General features: G+C 48.6%; 1 protein-coding gene across 2 annotated transcripts; it reads left to right on the top strand.

Annotated features, from left to right (window-relative positions):
- The first annotated feature begins 102 nt into the window (after positions 1–102).
- LOC135976381 (platelet glycoprotein VI-like) lies at positions 103–23,216 on the top strand. Of its 2 annotated transcripts, XM_065571717.1 has the most exons (4): positions 1,339–1,560; positions 1,758–1,793; positions 16,586–16,876; positions 19,730–23,216. In XM_065571717.1, the coding sequence occupies exons 1-4, from the start codon at positions 1,530–1,532 to the stop codon at positions 19,855–19,857; spliced, it is 486 nt and encodes a 161-aa protein (XP_065427789.1). In that variant the 5' UTR covers positions 1,339–1,529; the 3' UTR covers positions 19,858–23,216. The 2 variants fall into 2 exon arrangements, with proteins under 2 accessions (XP_065427788.1, XP_065427789.1); XM_065571716.1 differs by lacking the exons at positions 16,586–16,876; positions 19,730–23,216 and adding an exon at positions 3,509–15,113 and having other exon boundaries at positions 103–1,560.
- Positions 23,217–23,653: the final 437 nt, after the last annotated feature.

The raw sequence follows: 23,653 nt of genomic DNA, 5'->3' as shown, positions 1-23,653 counted from the left end.
GCTGTGGTGGGGCAGGGTGTGTGGGGGGCAGGCTTGGGGAGATTCGACGGGGGATAGGCCAGGGGGCAGGATGGGGGACAGGGGGCCGGATGGGGTGACTCTGCTAGACAGCGAATCTGCTGCTCATCCCCCTACTGCTCTCTGAGGCTGAGAGCAGCTATGAGGGTACTCTCCTCAGCTGTTGGGGGGCAGCTGGTGAGCAGGGGGCTGGGAGATGTTAGAATCCCGTTGGGACCATCGGCCGGGCTCCTGGCTGAACCATCTTCTAACTCTGCCCCCGACTCATGTGAGAATGGATGGGTGACCACCACACCCAGGTCCTGGCTCCCAGCCCCCTGCTCTAACCACTAGACCCCACTTCCCTCCCGGAGCCGGGAATAGAGCCCCCTGCTCCGCAGCTTTCTCCTGCCCTCTAGCCAATGGCGTATACACAAAGCCTGTGTCACGTCCCTCTCTAGGGTCCTGGCCACATAACCACTGACAGTGTCTCCTCCAGCTCGGGGGCAGGGTCTCTGCGGGGGCATTAGAAGGTCCCTGGGTCTCTCCCGGCTGGTGCCCCGTTGGGGGCCCAGGATGGAATTTCTCCTTCCCTGATTTTCTTTTATTCCTCATTTAATTCGCACACTGAGAAAAGCCCCTTAGAACCAGGCATTACAGTGTAAACCGTCATCACCGCTCAGCTATGGCGCAAGGGGCAGCAAACCCAGGTGTTCCCCATCGCGCCCGCTCCTCACACGGTGCCACGGCTCGGGTCGCAGATGGGCATGTTGACAGACTGAGCGTGAAGGCAGCAGAGTCCAGGGCCGCCCAGAGGGGGGGCAAGTGGGGCAATTTGCCCCAGGCCCTGGGGCCCGCAGGGGCCCCCATGAGTATATGTATTCTATAGTATTGCAACTTTTTTTTATGGAAGGGGCCCCTGAAATTGCTTTGGCCATGCCCCCTGAATCCTCTGGGAGGCCCTGGCAGAGTCAAACCCTCCAGCACTAGGAAATGCCACAGTTACGGTTTCCTGAGCAATCTTAAATCTGCCCCTCATGCAGCTCCATTACGACGCCAGCCTTTAATTGCATGATCAGATATTAAATTTACCTAAATGGGTCATCAGCCACTTGAACCCAGAATGAAAAGGGGATGGAATTGTCATGGAAATCGTGGTCAGTGGAAGATTGAAGACCAGACTCTGTGGTCACCTGGTTCCTAGCCCAGCCCAGTGCACCTTTCACAAGGCTGCAGGGTACATTGAGGGACCTGTCCCCCCTCTCCACAGAGACACAGACAAGCTGTGAGCTGCATGACACTTGGCCAGGCTGACAGTCCCAGGGTTGGATTTTGCAGGGACTTTTGCTTTCTTTGACCGCAGTAGATTTCGCCTGCAGATTAGAGACAGCATGTGAGGGATGCAGGAAGAGACGAAACATTGTCGACTTCCTGTAGCTGGAGCCACCAGCTGAGTTCCTCATTCAGGGCTCGGTGGAGCTGGGCACCGGGGTGGTGGTGACAGCGCTGAGGGGCCCCTTGCTGCCCCCATTATGGCATCTGCTCCCATGATCATCTTCCTTGGTGAGTATTGGAGACACCCAGGGCTTCTGTCCATATGGGGGGCGGGATGTGAGACCAGGGCATGTGCCCATGGGGGGATGTGAGACCACCAGGGCATGTGCCCATGAAGGGATCTGAGACCAGGGCATGTGCCCATGGGGCATGGAGGATCTGAGTCGCTCTGGGATCTGTTCACTAACGAGCCGTCTCCTCTCCAGGCTGCTGGCTGGCCGGACAGAGCAGGGTGTCGGGACGTGAGTATCTGTGGGGTAGGGGAAACTTTAGTGTTCAAGATGGGGAGGGGGTAAGGGGGAGAGGAAAAGAGGAGCTGAGCCCTGAAACTTCACCTCAAAAATCAGTTCAACCTCTTTGTATTGATCCCAGGGGACTGAGATCAGAACCTGGCCCTGCCCCCAGTGCAGTCCGGGGTGAGTGAGTCCTGATTGATGGGGAAGAGTGACCAGACCTCCCATTTTTAAAAGGAACAGGCCTATATTTAACCTTCCTGCAGGTGTCCCAACTTTTTCTTAAAAACAGGCAAATTATCCCGTATTTTCTGTCCCCCCCCCCCCCCCCCCCCCGCCCCACATCAGTACTGTCCGGATCCCTGCTCACCAGCTGCCAAGGGTGAGTTGTAGGACCAGTGGCTGACGACGGGGGTGGGTGTGCAGGGCTGGTGGCAGGGAAAAGATGCAGCGTGTGGGGCCCGCCGCTCCCCTGCTTGTCCATCAGCACAGCCCCTGCAGCACCAGCTCCTGGCCAGCAGTGCCCTGCCCTGTGTCCCATTTCTGTCTGACAGGAGCTGCGGTGGCTGGTGGTGGCTGGTGAGTGCAGGCCGGTGCCAGGCAGCAGCCGGTTACGTGTCACCTCTGCTGTCCAAACATTGGCCTTTACGTGCTCCCCCTCTGGCTGTCCTCTCCCTGCTTTACCCCTTCATCCCCCAGCCCTGCTGCTGCTCCATATCCCCCCGGCGGAGTGCAGCCCAACCCAGCGCTGTGCAGAGAACCAGCCCCTGGTTGGAGCGCTCAGCTCACCCACAGCCTGGCCGGCAGGCTCCTCCCTTCCTCTCCCCACTGCCTCTGGCTGGGCTGGCACCCTGGGAAAACCCAAGATGGGGAGGTGGGGGGAAGGGATTTCCAGCCTGTTCCCACCCTGAACCTGCAGACTCCACACCAGCCCCCCAGGCAGGGGCTTAGCACCCTCTTCACCCCCGACCCCCTCGCCCTGGGTCCTGCCCCCAGGGAGCACGGGGCTGCTCGGTCCCCTAGGCACCTCCCCTGCTGAGCCCCGTCTCTGGCCGGGGTCACTGAGGCCCCTGCAGTCAGGTTCCCTGGGCCCTGGTGCACAATGCAGCCTTAGGGCTTAACCCCTTCCTGCCCGCGCTGTAGCTGGGGGACAGGAGGCTTCTGGGTTATGTGGGTGGCCAGCAGCAGCCTGGGGGTGTTCGCTGCCTTTCCGCACTGTGCGGGCAGGAAGGGACAAGCTGCTTCCATCCATGGTGGAGAGGGGGAGAGATGAGCTCTGCAAAGACACGGGCCAAGTCATCCCTCCCCCCCCATGACGTTATGAGCGTAATATAATATTTCATTGGAAGGTGACAGGGCCAGAAAGAGTTAATTAACTCACAGATTGACCTGAACCATGGCCAAACTTTAGAAATTGGTTAGGAAAATATGTAAATAAATAAAGCTTTGAAATGCAAATGTGCATTGTTAGAGAGAGACGGGTAGGGTTTGCTCAGGTCTTGTAATGTAAGCAAACAAGTCTTGTCTATTGCTATAGCTTTAATTCAAAGGTCAAAAAAGAAATATTAATATTTATAATGAAACTTGAGTGAAATAGTATTATTGTCTATATGTCTCTTTGAAGGTTGTGGTAACCTGTATCTGAAGTGTTTAATGGATAGATTAACCTGTGCTAATTGCCAGGATGTTTGGGAGAAGGAGAGTTAAGCCTATTGTTTTCTCAGGCCGAAAGGCTGCTGGGAATGTATAAGAACCCTGGGACATAATCATACTTCATCTCAGCTCCGCTTTGGGTTTCAAGAGGGGGAAACCTTAAGCCACAAGGATTGAGATCCCCAGTCACTGACCGGAGTCATCCTGAATATGGACATTGGACTATAACCTCTGGACTATATCTCTAAAAGGACTTTTGGCAACTACAAGCTCAACTCTGCTATGTGTCTGAATCTCAAAAATTGAATTCAAGTCTGTACGTATATTAATCTTTCAACCAACACTCTCTCTCTTTTCTTTTTTAATAAATTTTAGTTTAGTTAATAAAAATTGACTATAGCGTGTATTTTGGGTAAGATCTAAGTCATAATTGGACCTGGGTGTGTGACTGATCCTTTGGAATTTAAAGAACCTTTTCTTTTATATGATAAGATGAGATTTTCAGTAATCATCATCATATCTGACGTGTGTGTCTGGACGGAGGCCTGAGGTTGGGCACTTTAAGAAAACTGTGTTGTTTGTATTTCTGAGTAACCAGTAAGGCGCTATAAAAGCGGTTTTGTGCTGGTTGGTAAATCTAAGTATTGGTAGATCCACCAGCATTTGGGGTTTGTCTGCCCCATTCTGTTTGCCGTTCACCCTAATTAAGTGACCTCAGCTGGCTCCCACAGGCAGCACCATCACAGTGGCGTAGTCGGCGGGATACACAGAACTAGGTCAATTAAGCTTTGGATCAGAGCCCCACGCTGTCCAAATTTGAATTTTGGTATTGAGAGTTTGGTTAGTTAAGGAGCAGTTGCAATGGGTGAGCAAAGAGCATATGAGGGCCTTGACAGAAAAGCCCTGGAAGATTTGTGTTCAGAAAAGGGGATAAGCTTTAGAAAGAAAGCTACGAATCAAGAACGGAGAGATCTGTTAATGGCCAGTGATTGGGAGGCAGGAGCACAGCCCTTACCTGAGGCTACAGAAGCTGCAGAAGCCATTAGAATGCAAAAGGCAGCAAATAAACTGCAACTTGAGCATGAACAGAAACTAGCAGATCTTCGATTGCTGAAAAAGCAAAAAAAAATAGCTAAATTAGAAAGAGAAGCTGCCGAGAGAGGGAAAGAAGCTGATGAAAGGAAGAATAAAGCTCAACAGATGCAACAGGAGATGGCCAGACTTCAGCTACGCGTATTGGAAGAGCAGAGAAAGTCACCACCGCCTGGTGCTCCACTTCCCCACTGCCAGGAAAAAAACTGGGAAAGGATGTGTCCCATCTACAACGATGCTAAGAATATAGAGGAGTTTTTGGGTACCTTTGAACGCCTCTGCAATCTGTACCAGATCCCTGATGATCAGCGAATGCCTGTCCTGCTGACCAGACTGACTGGAAAAGCCAGGGAGGTATTTAATGAATTGGGGGACCAAAAAGCCTTGGATTATAAGTGGTTTAAAAATTCTGTGTTAAGGCAGTTCAAGGTTACTCCTGATTCTTACAGAGTTAAGTTTAGAAAGTTTAAGATGTCTAATGATTGTACTTTTGTAGAATGTGCTCATAAGCTGATGGGTTTTGTCGAAAAGTGGGTTATGGGAGCCAAGGCACATGGGAGTTTTGAAAAACTGCTGGATTTAATAACTTTGGAACAGTTCTTAGACATTGTGCCTGACCATGTGAGAGCAGCTGTGTGTGATAGGGACCCTGAGTCAGTCCTATGGGCTGCAGAGATTGCGAATGCCCATACCCAAAACAGGGCTTGGAAAGGGTGAAAATCCAATGGAAAAATTAATCACCATTCTCCCCAGTTCAAGAGAAGGGAAGGATTTAAAGGTAAACCTGGCGCCGACTCTCATAAAGTTGCTCATGGGGTCCCAGAGGATAGAAGCTCTCACCCCAAGACTAAACAGGTTAAATGCTATCACTATGGTGTGCTTGGCCACATGAGATCAGATTGCCCGACCCTGAAGGGCAGCCCAAAACCAGCAACCCCAAATGCCACGGCCAATGCTAATCCTGTTATAAACTCACAGGCAAGCCTCACAAAGCGCAGCGTTGGTGCCCTGTGTGCAAATGCTGTTTCTGTTGTCTCTAAAAATTTTAACCTTAAAACTCATATTAAAGCTATATATGGGGGAAATAATGCAGAGTTTATTAGCAGTGCAGAAGTGAATGGAGTACGGTGAATGGCATAAAGGAACATTGCAACAGATATTACTTCGGTCAAAGCAAGTTTTGTCAGAAAGGAAGATTATTTGCCAGATGAAAGTGTAACTGTTGTAGCTTTAGCTAAGTATTTTGTCAGGGTGCCTTTGGCTAAAATCCACCTTAAATGGAAGGGATTTGATGGCACCATGGTTGTGGAAGTAAAAGACACCATCCCTAAGGATCTTATGATTGGGAATGATATTAAAGCTATGTTCATTCAAGTTAACATAAACCAGGCACAGAAAAGGATTAATCCTAAGGTTGTGTCTATGGGTATGTCTACACTACGGGATTAATCCGAATTTACAGAATTCGAATTTGGGAAACAGATTGTATAAAGTTGAATGTATGCGGCCACACTAAGCACATTCATTTGGCGGTGTGCGTCCATGTTCCGGGGCTAGCGTCGATTTCCGGAGCATTGCATTGTGGGTAGTTATCCCATAGCTATCCCATAGTTCCCGCAGTCTCTCCCGCCCATTGGAATTCTGGGTTGAGATCCCAGTGCCTGATGGGGGAAAAAACATTGTCGCAGGTTGTTCTGGGTACAGCCTCACCCCTCCCTCCATGAAAGCAATGGCAGACAACCGTTTCATGCCTTTTTTCCTGGGTGAACACAGCAGACGCCATACCATGGCAAGCATGGAGCCCGCTCAGCTCAAGACAGCAGTCATGAACATTGCAAACACCTCACACATTATCGTGCAGTTTATGCTGAACCAGGACCAGAAAAATGAGGCGAGGAGGAGGCGGCGACAGCAGTGCGGCGATGAGAGTGATGAGGACATGGACATGGACACAGACACAGAATTCTCTCAAACCGTGGGTCCTGGCACTTTGGAGATCATGTTGTTGATGGGGCAGGTTCTATCCGTGGAACGCCGATTCTGGGCCCGAGAAACAAGCACAGACTGGTGGGACCGCATAGTGTTGCAGGTGTGGGACGATTCCCAGTGGCTGCGAAACTTTTGCATGCGTAAGGGCACTTTCATGGAACTTTGTGACTTGCTGTCCCCTGCCCTGAAACGCCAGAATACCAAGATGAGAGCAGCCCTCACAGTTGAGAAGCGCGTGGCGATAGCCCTGTGGAAGCTTGCAACGCCAGACAGCTACCGGTCAGTCGGGAATCAATTTGGAGTGGGCAAATCTACGGTGGGGGCTGCTGTGATGCAAGTAGCCAAAGCAATTATTGAGCTGCTGCTACGAAAGGTAGTGACTCTGGGAAATGTGCAGGCCATAGTGGATGGCTTTGCTGCAATGGGATTCCCTAACTGTGGTGGGGCGATAGATGGAACCCATATCCCTATCTTGGCACCGGAGCACCAGGGTACCCAGTACATAAACCGCAAGGGTTATTTTTCAATGGTGCTGCAAGCACTGGTGGATCACAGCAGACGTTTCACCGACATCAACGTGGGCTGGTCGGGAAGGGTTCATGACGCTCGCGTCTCCAGGAACACTACTCTGTTTAAACGGCTGCAGCAAGGGACTTACTTCCCGGACCATAAAATAACTGTTGGGGATGTTGAAATGACAATAGTTATCCTTGGGGACCCAGCCTACCCCTTAATACCATGGCTCATGAAGCCATACACAGGCAGCCTGGACAGGAGTCAGGAGCTGTTCAACTACAGGCTGAGCAAGTGCAGAATGGTGTTGGAATGTGCATTTGGCCGTTTAAAAGGTCGCTGGTGCATTTTACTGACTCGCTCAGACCTCAGCCAAACCAATATTCCCATTGTTATTACTGCTTGCTGTGTGCTCCACAATCTCTGTGAGAGTAAGGGGGAGACCTTTATGGCAGGGTGGGAGGCTGAGGCAAATCGCCTGGCTGCTGATTACGCGCAGCCAGACACCAGGGCGATTAGAAGATCACACCAGGAAGCGCTGTGCATCAGAGAAGCTTTGAAAACCAGTTTCATGACTGGCCAGGCTACCGTGTGAAAGTTCTCTTTGTTTCTCCTTGATGAAAACCCACCCCCTTTATTGATTCATTCTCTGTAGGCAACCAACCCTTCCCCTTCAATCACAGCTTACTTTCAAAGGAAATAAAGTCACTATCATTTTAAAATCATGTATTCTTTATTAATTGATTATAAAAAGAGGGAGAGAACTGAGAAGGTACCCCGGGTGGGGTTTGGGAGCAGGATCAGAGGGAAGGAAAAGGCCACTAAAAAAAGGTTAAAATAATGACAGCCTTTTGCTTGGGCTGTCCACTGGGGTGAAATGGGAGGGTGCACGGAGCCTCCCCCTCCCCGGCGTTCTTACACGTCTGGGTGAGGAGGCTATGGAACATGGTGAGGCGGGAGAGTGGTTATACAGGGGCTGCAGCAGCAGTCTGTGATCCTGCTGCCATTCCTGAAGCTCCACCAGATGCCGGAGCATGTCTATTTGCTCACGCAGCAGTCCCAGTGTTGCATCCTGCCTCCTCTGATATTCCTGCCGCCACCTCTCATCTGGAGCATCTCTCCTCTCCTCAAGTTGGTCCCTTCTGTCCTCACGTTCACTGGCATCTTTCCTATACTTTGAAACCGTGTCCTTCCTCTCATTTAGATGAGCTCTTTCATTGCAGGTGGATTTCATGATTGCCGCAAACATCTCTCCTCGCGTTCTCTTTTTCCAACACCTTATCTGAGATAGCCTTCGGGACGGAGGAGGGAGGCTTCAAAAATTTGCAGCTGCTGGAGGGAGGGAAAAAAGGAGAGAATTTTTTAAAAAGATACATTTTACAGAACAATGCTTATATTCTTTCACGGTGACCAACACTATTCACATTACATAGACATGTGATTTCTGTGCAAGGTCGCATTTTGCCTCTTAATATTGAGTGCCTGTGGCTTTGCTGCTACAGATCACAGACGCAGGTCCGGGCAACAGAATTCGGCTTCCATGCGGCCATGGTAAGCCATTGTCTTTTGGCTTCTGCGCTCTCCTTTCCCACATACCAAGCAAAGCTCATTGAGTGCTGCGGTTTTCCTGTTAACCTTCAGCAGCAGAAAACAAACTAACCCCCCCCCATCCAATTCTCTGGGATGATCGCTTTATCCCTCCCCCCACCGCGTGGCTGGCATCAGGGAAGATCCTTGCTAGCCACACGTAAAAAGCTCAGCGCCAATTCCCCCCCCCCCGCGCTTGGCTTACTACAGGGAAAGATTTCTTTTCAGCCACCTCTGTCCCCTTAATTAAATTCCCATATTTCAACCAGGTCACCATGAGCGATATCACTCTCCTGATGATTCTCTTGATGATGACACTGTGGAAAATCTAAGTCTAATGATCATGATGGTCCTGGAAAGTCACTTACAAAGAAAAGAAAATATGACGATGATTATATAAAATATGGCTTTACATGCATTGGTGATCAAGAACATCCAAAACCACTGTGTGTGTGATTTGTGGTGATGTTCTAGCAAACAGCAGCCTCAAACCTTCTCTACTTTGGTGCCATTTAGAGACTAGGCATCCTGCACAACTCAACAAGCCTGTTGATTTTTTCAAGCGAAAATTAGCTGAGAAGAAAAGTGACATTACCAGTTTTATATCCAAAGCAAGTACTGATCATGAAAATGCACTTAAAGCATCATACCGCGTGAGCTACCGAGTAGCAAAAGCATCAGAAGCCCATACCATAGCAGAGAGCTTGATTGGTCCATGTATAAAAGATGTAGTTCATTGCATGCTCGGAAAAAAGGCTGCAAAAAGGATTGACATGGTACCTTTGTCCAATAATACGTTGTCACGAAGAATTAATGACATGTCAAATAATGTAGAGACCACAATTGTACATAGAGTGAAAAAATAGTCCATATTATGCTAGACAGTTGGATGCATCAACTGATGTAGCTAATCTAGCTATTTTGCTACTGTTTGTACGTTATGTGAATGAAGGTATGATTGAAGAAGACTTGTTGTTTTGCCGACCATTGGAAGAACGTACAACTGGAGAAGATATCTTCAATCTCACTAATGCATATTTTCAAGAAAAGGAAATAGATTGATGTCGTTGCCTAGGCATTTGCACTGATGGGGCCACATCAATGATGGGGAAGTATACTGGATTTGTAGCTCGAACAAAAAAGGTTGCATCAAAAGTCTCTTGGACTCAATGCAGCATCCATAAACAAGCCCTTGCAATAAAACGCATGCCAGAGGGACTGAAGGAAGTGCTGGACAATGCAGTGAAAATGGTGATTTTCATAAAATCATGGCCAACAAATTCCAGAATATTTCATGTACTTTGTGAAGAAATGGGTAGTATACATGACTGTGTGTTGACCCATACTGAAGTTAGATGGCTCTCAAGGGGTAAAATCCTTGTGCGCTTGTTTGAGGTTAGAACGGAAATCCTAGGTTTTTTTTCAACAGTCACCCTTTCCACCTTGCCAGCTGTATGGAAAATAATGTCTGGCTCCAGAGCCTAGCTTATTTAGCAGATATTTTCTCAAGAATTAATGACCTAAATTTATCTCTTCAAGGCCTCAATATAACAATTTTCAATGTGCAAGAGCGAGTTGAAACCCTGATAAAGAAGTTGCAGTTCTGGGAAAGTTGTTTGGAAAACAATCAAACTGAGTGTTTCAGTAATCTTCATGACTTCCTGGCAGAACATAAACTTCAGTTGGATCAGTGCACTACAACCAATATAATTGCACACCTAAAAGGACTTTGCACAACTTTCAGGGAATACTTTCCAGCTATGTCAGGCGATAATGACTGAATTTGCAACCCTTTTGATGATACCACTTTCTCAACACAGATATTAAACACCAGGAAAAAGAGAAATTGATTGAGATCTCCTGTGATTACGAACTGAAAAGGAGTTTCAGACATTTATCATTGATCAACTTTTGGCTGAGTTTAAGAAACGAGTACCCCTTTCTGGCAGAAAAAGCTCCTTCAGTTTTGTTACCATTTTCAACAACATACTTGTACGAGAAAGCATTTTCCTCGTATGCACATCTGAAAACCAAATACAGAAACAGACTGGATGCCGAACCAGACCTGAGACTTTATCTTTCTCCAGTGGTTCCAGACTTCCAAGAGCTAGGGTGACCAGATGTCCCGATTTTATAGGGACAGTCCCGATTTTGGGGTCTTTTTCTTATATAGGCTCCTATTACCCCCCACCCCGTCCCGATTTTTCACATGTGCTGTCTGGTCACCCTACCAAGAGCTATGCAGAACAAAGCAAGAGAATCCATCACAGTGAGGACATTTAAACTTAAATCCCTGGAAATATTCATTTTCAGGTGGGGTTCACAAGATGTCACAATTTAGTGAAAGGGGTTCGCGGGCTGTTAAAGTTTGGGAACCACTGCTTTAGAGCAAGCCCTGGGTGAAGAGGGTAAGGGCAGAATTTCTGTAAGGGGTAAATTGTTGCTTTAAAAAGTTCCTGGGGAAAGGACTCCTCATAATAATCTGTGCAAGCAGTTTGCTACAACTGAAGGGTGTAAAAGTGAGTTAATCCAGGAAGTTTCAGTTCCTAACAGCCAAAAAATTTCTGTTGTAAATGGATCCACTGACTTTCCTGTTGAAAGATCCAGTGTGGATAGTTTTGAGAAGGTCTCAAATGAAGTAAAAGCTGTTAAGAAAGTTAAGCAGCCCTATAGCCAAGTGGCTGTTCGGCCAGCGTGTTGGGAAGACAATGGTGTTAAAACAGAAATGTCTCCATGCTAATTCTTTAAGTGAGCAGTCTGTGCCTCAGGCCTTGGCTACACTTGCAGCTGTACAGCGCTGTGAGGTAAACCTGTCTTCGTACAGCTGAGTAGGGAAAGCGCTGCAGTCTGTCCACACTGACAGCTGCCAGCGCAGTGGTGTGGCCACATTTGCAGCTGTGTTGGGAGCGGTGCATTATGGGCAGCTATCCCAGCATTCATGTGGCTGCAACGTGCTTTTCAAAACGGGGGGGTGGGGTGGATTGTGACAGGGAGTGTGGGGGGGGAGAGAGTGCTTTTTGGAGCATGTCACCTCTCTATTTTGCAAGTTCCGAACTCCCGGCCCGCTGCTCATTCATTTACTCACTCAAAGCAAGCTGCAAACTGTTTGCTTTTCTCTGCGGTACGAGCTTTGAAACCGGCACTTCCGCATTCCTGCAGCCGGTCACAACAATGGAGAGGATTGGCCACTTGACAAGGTGATTAGTACAGCACTGCAAGCGTTTACACTCACACCGGTGAGTCGTAGCCACTCCGCTGCAGCTGTTATTCCTCTCGGAGATGTGGAGTACCTGCAGCGGTGTACCCCGGGAGATACAGCGCTGCAAGTGCCCTGCCAGTGTGGACGGGGAGTGAGTTACAGCGCTGGGGGAGGCTTTACAGCGCTGTAACTTGCAAGTGTAGCCAAGGCCTCAGGGTCTGAGGACTGATTTGGTTACTGGTGTTTCAGAGCAGAACAGTTTTATGGCTAAATGCTTAAAAATGCAGGGGAGAGCAAGCAAACTCTCACTCTCAAACTCTTTGGATTTGTGTGGGATCTCTGTAAAACAGAGTCCAGCCTTGAAATTGGTAGCAGCTGAAAATCTAAAAGCTCGTGTTTGTGTTAATGCAAATTACCTGGCTGACAGGGAGAAGAAAAATTTGCTAATAGCTGTTAGCAAAGAAAGCCCACCCCATCAGCCAGTAAAGTCTGTTGAGGAAGAGAAATCAGGGTTTAATCCTTCAGGACAAGAAATATAAAAAACAACTTAATTTTGCAAAGGGAAGCCACAGGTTAATTCTAAAAGGCCCAAACCCCAATGGTATTAAGCCAAAGGTGTGGCATGACAAAAATAACTAAACAAACAAAAAGAACGGGAGGACTGGTGGCACCTTAGAGACTAACACATTTATTGTAGCATAAGCTTTCGTGGGCTACAGCCCACTTCATCAGATGCATGTAGTGGAAAATACAGAAGGAAGATATATATATATATATATATACACCCAGGGAGCATGAAACAATGGGTGTTACCATACACATTATAAGGAGAGAGATCAGTTAAGGTGAGCTGTTGTCAGCAGGAGAGAAAAAGAACTGTTTGTGGTGGTAATGAAAATGGCCCATTTCCAGCACTTGACAAGGAGATATAAGGAACTGGGGGGGAGGGAGGGGGGCGGAATAAGCATGGGTGTTAGGCCCAAAAATATGGAGTATAGAACATTGTTTGGCCAGCTTAGCCAAAGTCAGGCTAACAGTAGTTGCTAGGCCATTCCTGCCTCCCTGTAAGACCTGAGAGCACTCTTGCTTAAGCTGCAGGGGATAAGATAGGAGGTGGGGGCCGCATTCTTGTACCAGATGTACTAGGAACAATTTGTTTGAACAGATGGAGACTCGAAGTCCCCACTCCCTGTTTCTGTCCTTTATCTGTACCGAACTCCCCCTTTTCTCTCAGCCTCTGGTGCATGACGAAGAAGCTGATAAGAAGCTGCTGAGGCATCATGAACTGTTTGTACTGTCAAAAAGATAGATATGTATGAATATTAGAAGCTTTTAACTAGTAAAGGGGGGTTTCATAGAATCATAGAATATCAGGGCTGGAAGGGACCTCAGGAGGTCATCTAGTCCAACCCCCTGCTCAAAGCAGGACCAATCCCCCATACAGATTTTTGTCCCGGATCCCTAAATGGCCCCCTCAAGGATTGAACTCACAACCCTGGGTTTAGCAGTCCAATGCTCAAACCACTGAGCTCTCCCCCCCCCATTGGGGGTTTTAAGTTGCTTAACTATGACGCGACGGAACTGTCTATATAATCTCACTAGTTGTTGTAATCGTGGCTGGTTCTCTCTGGAGACGGGCCGCTCTCTATTGTTGTGTGCACTCTTCAATAAAGAGCTTGTACTGGATCTTGCTGGTGTTGCCTGTCTCTCACTCTGCGGTCAGACAACGAACCTTGCCGTCTGGGTTAAAAAGTCCCCGACATGGGGAAATAGTTTTACTTTGTGTAATGGCCCATCCACTCCCCGTCTTTATTCAAACCTAATTTAATGGTGTCCAATTTGCAAATTAATTCCAATTCAGCAGTCTCTCAGAGTCTGTTTTTTGAAGGTTTTTTGTTGTAATATTGCGACTTTTAGGTCTGTAATCGAGTGGTGCCACAAATACTCCTGTTCTTTTTGCGGATACAGACTAACACGGCTACTACCCTGAAACCTGTAAATAAACACTTGCAATGGATTTGTTGTTATTGCTAATGGTAAATTTTGTAACTAATGTTTTGCTAATACCAAGATTTGTAAAGATGTGCCTAATCTTTTGAAAAATCCCTCGAACATGTTAAAAGTAATACATAAAAACACGCCTTCTGTTGTAATGCTAATGTTGCACTGTTAGTGCCTGTAAACAGTCTTCAAACTTTTCACAGGAGAAAAGACGTTCCAGACCTAATGTGCTATATAAAAAGAAAAACGAAGGCACACTACCATATTGCTTTCATGGCTAAATGCCACGCTTTCTATACTATGAACAACATTCATATCTACATTAACTTGTAGAGCAGATCCAAACCGCTATGGTGCTAACCAAGTTTTACCTGAAGTTTGTAAAAAGATTCAGTCATGTTATTGAACATGCGTCGGGTAAACCATTTCTGTTATACACTGATACGGCTTCTAACCCCGTACTAGCTGTAGTGAGATAGAACCCAGGATGGGGAGCTCTTGGGGTGCAGTCAGTGATGTTTGTGTCATCCCTTCCTGCATCCATTTTGCGTTGAGGGTGTGACGTTATGAGAGTAATATAATATTTCATTGAAAGGTAACAGGGCCAGAAAGAGTTAATTAACTCAGACTGACCTGACCCATGGCCGAACTTTAGAAACTGGTTAGGAAAATATGCAAATAAATAAAGCTTTGAAATGCAAGTCTGCATTGTTAAAGGTAGAAGGGGAGGTGTTTGCTCAGGTCTTGTAATGTAAGCAAATGAGTCTTGTCTATTGCTATAGCTTTAATTCAAAGATCAAAAAAGGAATATTAACATTTAGAATGATACTTGAGTGAAATAGTATTATTGTCTATGTCTCTTTGAAGGTTGTGGTAACCTGTATCTAAACTGTTTAATGAATAAATTACCCTTTGCTAATTGCCATGATGTTTGGGAGAAGGAAAGTTAAGCCTATTGTTTTCTCAGGATGAAACGCTGCTGGAAATGTATAAAAACCCGGGACATGATCCTTCTTCATCTTAGATCCGCTTTGGGTTTCAAGAGGGGGAAACCTTAAGCCACAAAGATTGAGATCTCCAGTCACTGACTGGAGTCACCCTGAATATGGACGTTGGACTATAACCTCTGGACTATATCTCTAAAAGGACTTTTGGCAACTACAAACTCATCTCTGCTATGTGTCTAAACCTCAAGAATTGAACTGAAGTCTGTCTGTATATTAATCTTTTAACCAACACTCTCTCTTTTCTTTTATAGTACATTTTTGTTTAGTTAATAAAAATGAACGATAGCGTGTATTTTGGGTAAAATCTAAATCATAACTGGACCTGGGTATGTGGCTAATCCTTTGGAATTAAAAAAACCTTTTCTTTTATACGATAAAATAAGATTTTCAGTAATCATCACATATCTAACATGTAGGTCTGGACGGAGGCCTGAGACTGGGCACTTTAAGAAAACTGCGTTGTTTGTATTTCTGAGTAACCAGTGAGGTAGTACAGAAGCTGTTTTGTGCTGGCTTGGTAAATCTAAGTATTGGTAGATCCACCAGCGTTTGGGGTTTGTCTGCCCCATTCTGTTTGCCGTTCACCCTAATTAAGTGACCTCAGCTGGCCCCCACAGGCAGCACCGTCACACCCCCTCCTCCTTCCTGGTGGCTGGAAGCAGCTCCCGTCCTTTTCCTCCCACACAGTGCGGAAAGGCTGCTGCTGGCCACATTCTGGTGAGAACACTGGCAGAAATCTGGAGGCGGGGGCATGTGACCCTGAGTTTCCCTGCCACACACATGTTGCCTCGGGAAGACACAGCGTCAGGTACCAGGAGAGTCGGGTCCATCCCTGGGGGCCCAGCCAGGCATGGAGGGTGGAGAGCGCTGAGCAGGGAGGTTCGGGTCGGTCAGTCACTCCCCCCCATGTGAGAGAGCGGTACTAGAGTGTGTGTGTGTGTGTGTGTGTGTAACCTCTCCCGGTGAGGGGGGGGTTAGGGGTGTGTGTGTGTCACCCCTCCCCATGTGAACCCTAAAGCCTTACAGATAAGAAGGTAAATAAAAAGAATCCAGCTACACAGTGTTTCTTTTCAACAGGGGCTCAGTCATTTGATGTTAATCTGAAGGTTTGTACTGCGTAGTTCTGTTTGATTGCCGTGGAACTCGCTTGAAGATGAGTAACTTACTAGGTGTCCCATATTCAACATAGGGAAATAGGGTCACCCTACTGGTGGGCTGAGATCAGAGTCCAGCCCTGCCCCCAGTGCAGTCAGGGGTGACTCCGGATTGACCATCATGGGGGTCTCTGGGCAGACGGTAAACTCCATGGGGTGTCACTTAACTTCCCTGTGCCTCCATTTTCCCTTGTCTGAATGACCGTAATCATCCCTCCTGCACCTTGTGTCTGGTTAGATAGTCAGGACTTGGCTTTAGGGCAGGGGCTTTTTCTCCCCATGTCTGTGCAGCACCCAGCACCTCTGACTCCCAGCCCCCTCCCGATCTAACCACTAGACCCCATTCCCCTCCCAGAGCCAGGGATAGAACCCAGGAGTCCTGGCTCCCAGCCTGTGGGGGCCCATTAGGTAGCTAGATGGGTACAGAGGGACACTTTGGATTTTAGGCAGATTCGGGTGTAGCTCCCAGGAATCTCTGGGATGTCAGAGAGGTTCCTTTGGCTGGGTTTTCTCCCAGGGGGCCCCGTCTCTGGGAATGTGCAGAAAAGACGGGGCACAGTGACTGTGCCGGGGACTGTCTCACGGCCTGTCTCCTTCTCACTGCAGAGACCACCTACTCCAAACCCTCCATCTCCCTGCACCCCAGCAGGGAGGTGACCCCGGGGGAAGCCGTGACCGTCCGGTGTCAGGCTCCATACCAGAACATGAGTTTCCTTCTGTACAAAGATGGAAACCGGACCGCGCTGCAGGAGGTGGAGCCGGCTGGGAACGTGGCTGAGTTTCCCATTCGCAATGTGAGCCGCAGAGATGCAGGGAGGTACCACTGCCGATACAGCAACAAAACGGACGCGTCTGCCTCTTCGCATCCCAGTGACCCTGTGGAGCTGGTGGTAGCAGGTGAGGGGCCCGGCTCAGTATCCCCACTCCCAGTTGGACCCTCAGGGGCAGGGGCATGTGCAAGGGGGGAAGCAGGCACAGGGGCCCCCTGAATCAGTGAGGTTGGAGCACAGAACTCCTCCAGGGAGCAGAGCCAGCTCCTCTGGCTGCGGGGGGCACACAAAGTGCCCCTCCAAAAGCGGCCACATTTTCATTCCTGTGCACGCCTCTGATCAGGGGGTCTGTGCACCAATGGGGCACTCAGAGCCAGGCTCTGCCCTGAGCTCTGTGCCCAGCAGAGGGGACGCCCAGCTGGGGGGCAGGGACGGAATTAATGGTGGGTTCCCCAGCAAGGGGCAGCAGCAGCTGCTGAAGGTTCAAGGTAGAGGGAGGGGGGATCCCTGCCCCAGGGGGAGCTGCAGAGCAAGGGGCCTTTCCCAGGGTGATGCTCCCCTTCCTTCCTCTGGCTCTGGGGATGCACAGAGGAGTCAGGGCCCAGGGGCTGCCCGGCCGGCCCAGCCCCCAGCCTGTGCCTACATTCCAAGGCTGGCTGTGTGATGCCCACTGGGGCTGGGGGCTGTTGAGTTAAAGAGCAGTGGGAGCTGCACAAGGTGGCTGCTCACAGCTGTGGGGAGAACCCCAAGGATTCCCGGGCAGCGGAAGTGGGGGGAGCTCAAGCCTGGGGTGGTGTTTTTTTGTGGTGGGAAGAGAAAGAAAACAGTGGGGGACAGCAGCCAGCAGCTCCTCCCCCGCCCCCAGCGCTCCTGGTGGAAACGGCGGAAAGAATTTGGAGGGAGGCTGCCCAGCGCCAGGAGAGAGATACCAGGAGCCACTGAGGTAGGAACATGCACCAGAAATGCAGGGACCCAGCAAACGGGGAGCCAGTAGAAAGGGACCTGGTGGCCGAGTTGTGTCATCGAAGGGCAGCAGGCAGAGAGCTGGCAGGGAGAAAGTCCCATTGAGAAGGGACAGAGATGGCAGGAACAGGAGGAGGCAGACAGAGGAAAGACAGAGGTATGTGGGAGAAAGTTAAAGGAAGAACCAGGCAGTGAAACAGAAAGAAAAAAGAGTCTCTACGTTACCTAAGCAATTGTTAGAAAACCACAGGAGAAGTAAAGCATGAATGAAACGTGACAGAAACCAGCTGTGAGCAAAGAGAAACGGGCTGAAGAAATGAGGAGGAAGTGAGCTGTAGCGAAAGTAAAGCAAATCATCCGCCCAGAAACTTCAGGGGCAGCGAGAGGAAGGGAAAAGTTGTCCGAGAGCAAAGGGACTCTAGATAAAGCAGCGGAGGGACAGTTGTTCGATTGAGAAGCCGACCCATCGCCTGGAGAAATAGCTGCAGGTATCTGAGCTGGAACTCAGAGCAGCAAACAGAGACGGCGCAAGGGGATGGCTCAAGACACAACAAACCAGCCTAAGAACAGAGAAGCCGCGAAGGGACCGTAGAGCGGTGGGTTCTGGCCTAGTGCCTTGGACGTTCTAACGCCAGATCCTGGTGCTCCAGGAATGTAAATTGTTGCCCAGGAAGTGGGTTGAATTCAGCCAATGGCAGTTACTGTCCAGGCGAGCTCAGCAATAGTTCCCAGTGTGACCCTACCCAGCAGTTCCTGCTACACCAGCGAACTCTGATTCACTTGTGATCATTCCCCACTCAACTGATTTCTCCTTCCCCAGCTGATGGAGATAAAACGCAATTGGCCTCTAGGTCCCCTCGGCCTCTCCTTGCCCTGCCCCAGCCACCCCTCCATGGGCTTCTTGCAGATGGATCCACGCCGTTGCCCTGCTGAGGGGTGGGGGACCCCATGTCTCTTGTGTCGCTATCCCAGCTCTCTTGGTCTTGGATTCGGGGGAAAAGCATCCAGGAGACTCTCCCTGCAGGCCCCTGTATCGGCCTCATCACTGGGGCCGGGCTGCGGGGACGGGGCGCAGTGACCGTGCTGGAGTCTGTGTCTCACGGCCAGTCTCCTCCTGCCTGCAGAGCCCAGCTACCCCAAACCCAACATCTCCCTGCACCCCATTAGGGGGGTCGCCCGGGGGGAGCCGTGAATGTCCGGTGTGAGTGTCGGTGTCCGGGAGCGAGGGTCCTTCTGAGTAAAGCTGGAGACCCGGCTGCACAGCGCGCCACGGACCCCACAGGGGACGTAGTTGAGTTTCCCATCTGCAACATGAGCCAGGGAGACGCAGGGAGCTACAGCTGCCGATATAGCACCAAGTGGGACCTGCCCGTCTGGTCGGAGCCCAGCGACCCCGTGAATCTGGTGGTAGCAGGTTTGGGGCCTGGCTCAGCATCTCCGCTCCCAGCCCCACACCCAGCCGGATGCTCAGGGGAATCAGAGCATGTCTGGGCTGTTGGAATTAGCCCCCCCTGGTTTGATACAGCCCCATTTGGCAGACACACTCTCCTTCAGCTTTATAGACAAAGGGGCGTTCCTCCTCTGAAATCAGAACTGCACCCAGACCTGCTCCACAGTGACTCCAGGTGTGAATGGCACCTGGCTGAGGCAGGGACCGTCTCTGTGTTGTGTGTCTGTACAGCTCCGAGCACATGGGGGAACTGGCCCAGGACAGGGGCTCCTGGTAATTAATACGAGTCAGTAATGATTTTGGTTCCAGTTTCCGTGGAGCCAGGCAGGGGCTGTATCTGCGCTCAGGGTCTCGCTGGGCTGATCCTCCCCATTCTGGGATCCCAGCGGTGCTGAGCCGGCCGAATCCCTGGGTCCCGTCCTCTCCCAAAGGACGCCGGCTCAGCCCGGGGAAGAGCCGCCATTGCCGGTTGGGGGGAGGAGACGTTCCCTGTATAACTAACCACAGACACCAGGCCTCCAGTTTTCTCGCCGCCACCCCTGACAGACACTGGTTCTATTCCCGCAGGGAGAACTGACCCAACTCCACTGGGAATGATGACGGCTTCCACCCAACCAAGGAGCGCGGGGCCAGGTCCTGTAACCTATAGGATTAGCCTGCTTGCTTGCATATATGTATCTTTTCTTATAGTTTAAGTACTATATATACTCGTTCATAAGCCGAATATTTTTGGTAAAAAAGTGACGCATCAAAGCGCGGGGGTCGGCTTATAAACAGTGTACACCAAAATTTGATGATTTTAAACTCTATGTAATCATTCCCGTAGCTCCCATTGGCTGGGAACGGTGGACCGCGGCCACAGGGAGCGGAGGGGCTCCATGCCTGCAGATGCTCCAAGTAAATAAAACGTCCCACCAGCGGCTTACCCTGACAGGCCGGGAGCCAAAGTTTGCCAACCCATTTATTGATGTCAATACTGTAGCCTTTTAAAGTTGCAAAGGGTTTGTTTAGTGGACTAGATTGGCTTGAAATGGACCTCATAAGTCTTGAGCCAATAGGAAAATATAACGTGTAGAATCAATGGAATCTCTAATAAAATTGAAATAGCCTGATATCCCTACAGACTTGCCAATCTACTTTGAAATAAACAAAGAACAATAATAATTTGACAGTGATAAAGCAGGTGACATTCCTCTATAAAGTCCTACAAAATCTATAACTACAATAATAATAATAATCTATTTTCATACTAGTATTTAAAATGAACAACCGTGAAATCAAAAGAAAAAGGTCTTCTTATCACGCAGCGTTCAAACTTAAAGTTGTTGAATATGCAGAAGCGAACAATAATTGTGCCGCTGCTCGTGAATTCTGTATCAATGAGAAGCAAGTAAGAGAATGGAGAAAAAATAAAACACTAAAAGACATGCCAAGAAACAAGAAAAAATATCCAACGAGGTGCGCTTCATTTCCTGAACCAGAGAAAGATCTCAATAATTGGGTTGTTGAATGTCGACAAAATGGGTACAATGTCACTAGAACTGGAATTCGTCTGCGTGCTCTGCAAATGTCGAAAGACGACAAATACAAGTCAGTAAAGTCGTCAATGTTTGTCGCATCAGCGGGTTGGTGTACTCGCTTCATGAACCGTCATGGTCTCTGTCTTCGTCAGCAAACAAAGATAACGCAAAAGCTGCCGAGAGATCTGCAAGAAAAAATCAAATCTTTCCAAAGGTTTATTATAAAAGATCAAAAGGAATATGCATTTGAACTGTCACAAATAAGAAATATGGGCGAAACACCAATGACATTCAACCTCTGGAGCAACAGAACGGTAACTGGTGTTGGTGAAAAAACAGTTTTAATTAAAACCACTGGCCATGAAAAAATCCATTTTACGGTGGTTTTATCATGTTTGCCAAATGGATCAAAGCTCCCTCCTGTTGTTATTTTTAAAAGAAAAACCTTGCCTAAAAACATGAAGTTTCCTGCTGGTGTCATCGTACGTGCACACGAAAAGGGATGGATGGATGAAAGTGGGACTACTGAATGGCTGGAAAAAGTGTGGAATAAGAGACCAGGAGCACTTTTCAAGAAACCTGCTATGCTCATTTGGGACATGTTCAGGGCACGCAAGACGGATGAGGTGAAAAATGTGGTCAAAAATATGAAAACTCCTTTGGCTGTAATACCTGGAGGCTTAACTTCAGCTCTACAACCGCTTGATGTCTGCCTGAACAAACCCTTTAAAGACAGGCTACGCAAAATGTGGTCTGAATGGATGTGCTTAGGCATGGCGAAGTTGACAAAAGGTGGCAATCTTATGAAGTCCGAAATCAATCTGGTCGCCCAGTGGATCAAGGACACGTGGGTGTCCATTCCCTCGGAAATGGTAGAAAAATCAGGAAAATTAGGAAATGCTGTATCAGCAATGCACTCGACGGGTCAGAAGATGATGCCATATTTAATGATGACACGACAGAGGCTGATAATGAGAAGGAATCTGAGTCTGAAGACGACACCGCCGACATCTATGATGACAATGCAGGTGCATTAAACTGAAGCCGAGTTTAATGAACTGTTTGGTGGATCAGAGAGTGATTCAGCCTTTGAAGGATTTTAAGACTTTTTAAAGTCTCATATTGTTCAAAGTTACTTGTTTTAAATATCCATTTACTGATTTTAAATATTGACTATAATTTTGAAGGTGAATACCTATTTGTTCAGTTATTATTATAACAACAACAGGTGTTTTGTTAGAGTACATTCAAATAATTCTAGCAAAACTTTTGAGGATTTCTTGTGATGCCAGCTTTTAAAATACAGCAGGGGTCAGAAAACTTTGGCTTCCGGCCCGTCAGGGTAAGCCGCTGTCACGTCAGGACGTTTTGTTTACTTGGAGCGTCTGCAGGCTCAGAGCCCCTCAGCTCCCAGTGTCCGCGGTTTGCCACTTCCTGCAGCTCACGTTGGCTGGGAACCACAAACCGTGGACACTGGGAGCTGTTCCCAGCCAACGTGAGCTGCAGGAAGTGGCAAACCGCGGACACTGGGAGCTGAGGGCTGCAGATGCCAACCCCTGAAACATAGGGTTGGCTTATGAAAGGGTCATACAGTTTTTGCTATTTTTACCTATCCATCTTGGGGGGTCGGCTTATAAACAAACGGGCTAATGAACGAGTATATCCGGTATTTGATTTATTGTAATAGGTTTATCGATTTTATATTAAAATAAGTTCGGCTGTAATGCAAGGGACCTACAGGCCATATCCTGTATGTTAAGCTAAGGCAAGGTTAGCATGTCTATATCTGGGACCTTTCACCCAGGTAGCAAAGTTGGCTTACATATGTCTGAGACCTTTCACCTAGATAGATCAATAATGGAAGACTGGCTTAGGGGGGTTCCAAGTCTGAACCCACAAACTTAACAGGTCCATCACAAGAAAAATAAAATAACATATGTGCATATGTACATGCCATCAACACGTACAAACATACTAGCCTATGAAGTAAGTGCAGCCGAACATTTTTGTGGGTGAGGAAGTAAAGTTTGGGCATAGGAGGAAGGATTTCCGGCACCTGTGCCCTATAAAAGAAGTGACCCACCGGGCTGGGGGGGATCCATCTATCTACGACGACTACTAACAATTAATAGGCTGTACTCGTTTTTCTTTTCAAACTTTAAGTTCCAAACAGACTAGGCTAAGCTTGGTTTCCCTGAGCTTTTGTTCTTAGTTGTGTTTATTAGGCTTTAAGTTTAAGTTAGTTAAGTAAACTTTAAGTTAGCTTCGATCGTGCTTAGCATTAGCTTCTTCCAAGTGCTGCACCTCTCCCTCAAGATTTGAGGAACCGGAACCGCCAGAGGTGAAGCCGGCCCTGTGTCTCTCACCACCAGGTTACCGAGGAAGGGTGTGAGTATATGAACCAAAGCTTTGTAGTATATAATTCCATAATACCACAGATAGCTTTTGAATAGCAGTAATGCAATTGTAACTCTGATTATTTTACCATTGAATTACTATTTCACTGATTTTAATAAAAAGTCTTTACGGCTCTATCCGTCGCAGTCTGAGCTTCCTGTCATACCCCCGAGAGACCTTTGTAAACTCTGTGGAGCAGGGCCGGTTTTAGGCCAATTCAACCAATTCCCCTGAATTGGGCCCCGTGCCTAAGAGGGCTCTGCGCCCAAGCCCCGGTACGGCGTACTGGCAAGAGCCTGTGCGCCATACTGGGGTGGCCCGGCTTCCCCAGGGGGCAATTTAAAGGGGCTGGGACTCCCAGCAGGGGCTGGAGCCCCAGGCCCTTTAAATTGCCACCAGAGCCCCACTGCTGGAGCCCTGGGGTAGGACTACGGGGCTCTGGGGGCTATTTAAAAAGTCCGGGGCTCCCACTGCCTCTACTGCCCCGGCCCTTTAAATAGCCACCAGAACCCCGCCACTTCCCCAGGGCTCCCTCGGCTATTTAAAGGGCCAGGGCGGTAGAAGCAGGGGAGCC

Source organism: Chrysemys picta, chromosome 17 (genome assembly GCF_011386835.1).
Source record: "Chrysemys picta bellii isolate R12L10 chromosome 17, ASM1138683v2, whole genome shotgun sequence".
NCBI lineage: Eukaryota > Metazoa > Chordata > Testudines > Emydidae > Chrysemys > Chrysemys picta.
The sequence above is the reverse complement of the archived record's forward strand: the minus strand, read 5'-3'. Positions and strand labels throughout refer to the sequence as shown.